Source organism: Ailuropoda melanoleuca, chromosome 14 (genome assembly GCF_002007445.2).
Source record: "Ailuropoda melanoleuca isolate Jingjing chromosome 14, ASM200744v2, whole genome shotgun sequence".
NCBI lineage: Eukaryota > Metazoa > Chordata > Mammalia > Carnivora > Ursidae > Ailuropoda > Ailuropoda melanoleuca.
Genome location: NC_048231.1, coordinates 36,693,955 through 36,697,142, shown reverse-complemented (window position 1 = coordinate 36,697,142; position 3,188 = coordinate 36,693,955). Strand labels below are relative to the sequence as shown.

Below are 3,188 nucleotides of genomic sequence, written 5' to 3'. Positions count from 1 at the left end.
ACTTTCCTGGGAGGATTTTCACGGTGGGGCTAGATGGGGAGAGGGAGAGGTGCTTCTGGCCTTTGGACCACGTGGAGGTGGGGTGTGGGTGGGAGTGGTGGGCAGCTGCGTGTAGTCGAGGTGAGGGGACTACCGACTCCTACCCACCCCCTCCCGGCCCAGTCCCACCTCCTCGGACGCCGACCCTGCAGCCCAGTCCGCAAAATTGCATGCTAGGGCACTTTTATTGTTATTAAATTTGGGGGGGGGGTGTTTGGGCAGGGAGTTTTTTCTGTTCTCGCTGCGCTCCAAGTTGTTAGTACCTTCATCCCACCCAAGACCTTGGGGGCGAGCAAAAACTCCGTGTGTCCCCCAAGGAAAAGGACCCGAGGGAGGCGGCGCGCCCGGAGGCGTCACCGCCCAGCCACTCGCTTGAGTGAAGCCGCCAGAGCCCGGCCTGGGGGCGGGGTGGGGTGGGTGCAGCTGGGCTCGCCGGCGAAGCCCAGCCCGAGCCAGGCCCCGACCCGCCCTGGCCGCCTCCCGGCCCAGACTAGAGGAACTCTGAGATGAGGGGTCCAGCGCGTGGCGCGCCCAGCCATGGAGGCAGGTCATCAAGCAGACAAAGTTGGCCGCGACCTGGGGACGGACGGAGCGCGGGGTGGGGGAGATGTCCACGCGGCTGCGGCCTGGCCTTGTCCCCAGGCCACGGACAGGCCCCCACAACTCCTCTTGTCCTCGCCGGCTGGAGATCAAACCGCTGACAAGGCAGCTGTGTCCTTCCCAGTCTGACGGGCGATTTCAAGTCCTGCCCTGGGCGGAGGCACACTGGAGGTGGGGGTGTGTGTGTGTGTGTGGGGGGAGACACGTTACTTCCAGGTTTCAATAATTGTGAGGGGGGGCGAGAGGGGACTGGGGGACCCGAAGGGGTCACCCACACGGGTATCTAAGGAGATCTGGCTACGCCCACTTCGGGGTCAGCCAGTGCAAGTCCCTCTCCCACGCGGAGCACTCCTGTCCCCTTACCCCCACGCTTCCGACAGACCCAGGCCTCAGGGGGTGGGGCCCGTGTTTGACCCCAAGGAGTTAATGGGGGGAACGCACAGACTTAGATGAATATTCCTTCTGGAATGGGACTCACGCAAGGTCTCATGTCGCCCCCCCCCCCGTTCTCTTAATTCTTTCTTTCTCTCAGTATCTTTTATTTTGTCCACTTGGTTTTCTCAGAGTTTGTAATATCAAGATTTCTATGGAGACACTTTTTGGAAGTTTAACCCCGACCCCCCAATAAAACAAAAGTAAAACCAACCAAGCTACTTCTCCAGCGAGACGAAACAAACTGACCATCACCCCCAGTCCCCCAGTCGACCCCAATCCTTTTACACAGCTCCTCCCCCTTTCAATCCAGAAGAGCTTTTGGATGGGTGGGTGGGGACTTGCGTTGATTCAACTTACTTCCACGCACTCAGCTCTCCTCCTCCCTTCTCAGGGGGTCCTGCTCCCAGGAGGGGAGGAGGTATGAAGAGGATTTTCTTTTATTTAAAAATATCCTCCTCCCCCCCTCCCCTTTTGCGCTGCCCGTGCACGGGGAGAAGAGGAGCGCACAAAAACGCTGTTTGCACGTGTGGCCGCCCTGGACTGCGGGTGTGCGCACGGGCGAGTGTGTGTGTGTGTGTGTGCGCGCGCGCGCGCGCTCGAGTGTGTCTCTGTGTGTGCTTTCTTGTTCTCTTGCAGGGTACAATGTTAAAAAGCCACCGCTAGTCGCCCCCAGTGCTCCGACTCTCTGGGTCTTTTTGTCTCTAGTGCAGATTAAACGTCACGTCCGCACTTGAACTTGAATTTTATCCCATTGTACAGAGGCAGCCCCAGCCATAGAGAGACCGAGAGCTCCCAGAGAACCCGGACTCCGCCATCTTCACGTTGCAATCTATAGCTCCCAGTCCGCGCCCGCACCGACCCAGGCGCACTGGGCGAGCCGCCCCTCAGCCCCGCTCCCCCCGGGCCCGCGGCGCCAGGGGAGCGCTGGGGAGCGCTCGCGGGGACCCGGCAGCTTCTCCGGCCGGCGCCAGCCTGCCAGGTGAACTGGGAAGGAGCCGCTCCTGGAGTCCCCCCAGAGCCTCGGAAGGGTCAGTCTCTGAGAAAAAAAACAGGCAGCCCGCAGAAAACCCAGAAACAACCGAACCGGGGCAGTTTTACATTGCTTTGGTTTTTTTGAGGGGGCGGGGTGAGGGGGTACGAGACAAGTCCCCAAGTTTTCTTTGCTTTTTTTTTCTTTTTCTTCTTTTATTTTTTTATTTGTTTGCATTTTTCTCCCCCACCGCCCCCCCTCCTGGTAGAAGTGCGCTTTCCACCTACCAGACCCTGAAAGAAAGTGTCAGGAACCGGTGCAAAATCCGGTTAAGTTCAAGAAGACATTTGGAAGTCCCGGAGGCCAAGCAGTTTGAAGAAGTGTAAGCGATTTTTTTTCCTTCAAAAGAATATATTTTTAAAGAAACCAGCCAGTTCGCGGCAAGCAACAGCAGATTTTTTTCCTTGCCTCTTTCTCCTATTTTAGATCGAGAGATTTTTCTTTCCTTTTTTTCTTCGCTTTTTCTTTTTTGCAAACAAAGCAAAAAACAGCATAGAAGAAAGCGCAAAATACAGAAGAAGAAGAGGAGGAAGAGAGGGCAAGAGAGGAAGGGGGGAAAAAAAACAAAACACCAACCCGGGCAGAGGAGGAGGCGCGGAGGCGCGGCGGCGGCAGCGGCGGCAGCAGCGGCAGCGGCGGCGGCGGCGGCTCGGACCCCCTCCCCCGGCTCCCCCCATCAGTGCAGCTCTCCGGGCGATGCCAGAATAGATGCCGGGGCAATGTCCCGCCGCAAACAGGGCAACCCGCAGCACTTGTCCCAGAGGGAGCTCATCACCCGTAAGTGTCTGCGGCGGGCGCGCCAGGGGCCGGAGGATGGGGCTCTGGGTGCCCGGGGCTGGGTACACAGAGCCGGGCCGAGCGCCGGGGCCGCTCGCGGGCTCGCAGAGGCAGCGGTGGCGGCCCAGAGCATGGTGGGGGGCGGGGGGGCATAGGAAAGTTTCTTTGCAGCCCTGGGAGTCGGAGCGCTGCGCAGTCAGACGCGCTTCGGGCTCGAGGGCCTGCGGAGCGGGCTCCGGGCCGGGGAGGGGGCGCGCAGGCTGGAGGAGGTGTGTGTGCACGCGGAGCCCGGCTGGACGCTCGCCCC

At 59.8% G+C, this 3,188-nt stretch overlaps 1 protein-coding gene across 1 annotated transcript in view; it reads left to right on the top strand.

Moving 5' to 3' along the window:
* The first annotated feature begins 1,820 nt into the window (after positions 1 to 1,820).
* The window catches only part of BCL11B (BAF chromatin remodeling complex subunit BCL11B), a 96,514-nt gene continuing 95,146 nt past the window's right edge, over positions 1,821 to 3,188 (top strand). Inside the window, 1 exon segment of the mRNA XM_034643069.1 lies at positions 1,821 to 2,881. Within this exon segment, the coding sequence (XP_034498960.1) occupies positions 2,824 to 2,881 (58 nt within the window). The 5' untranslated portion in view covers positions 1,821 to 2,823.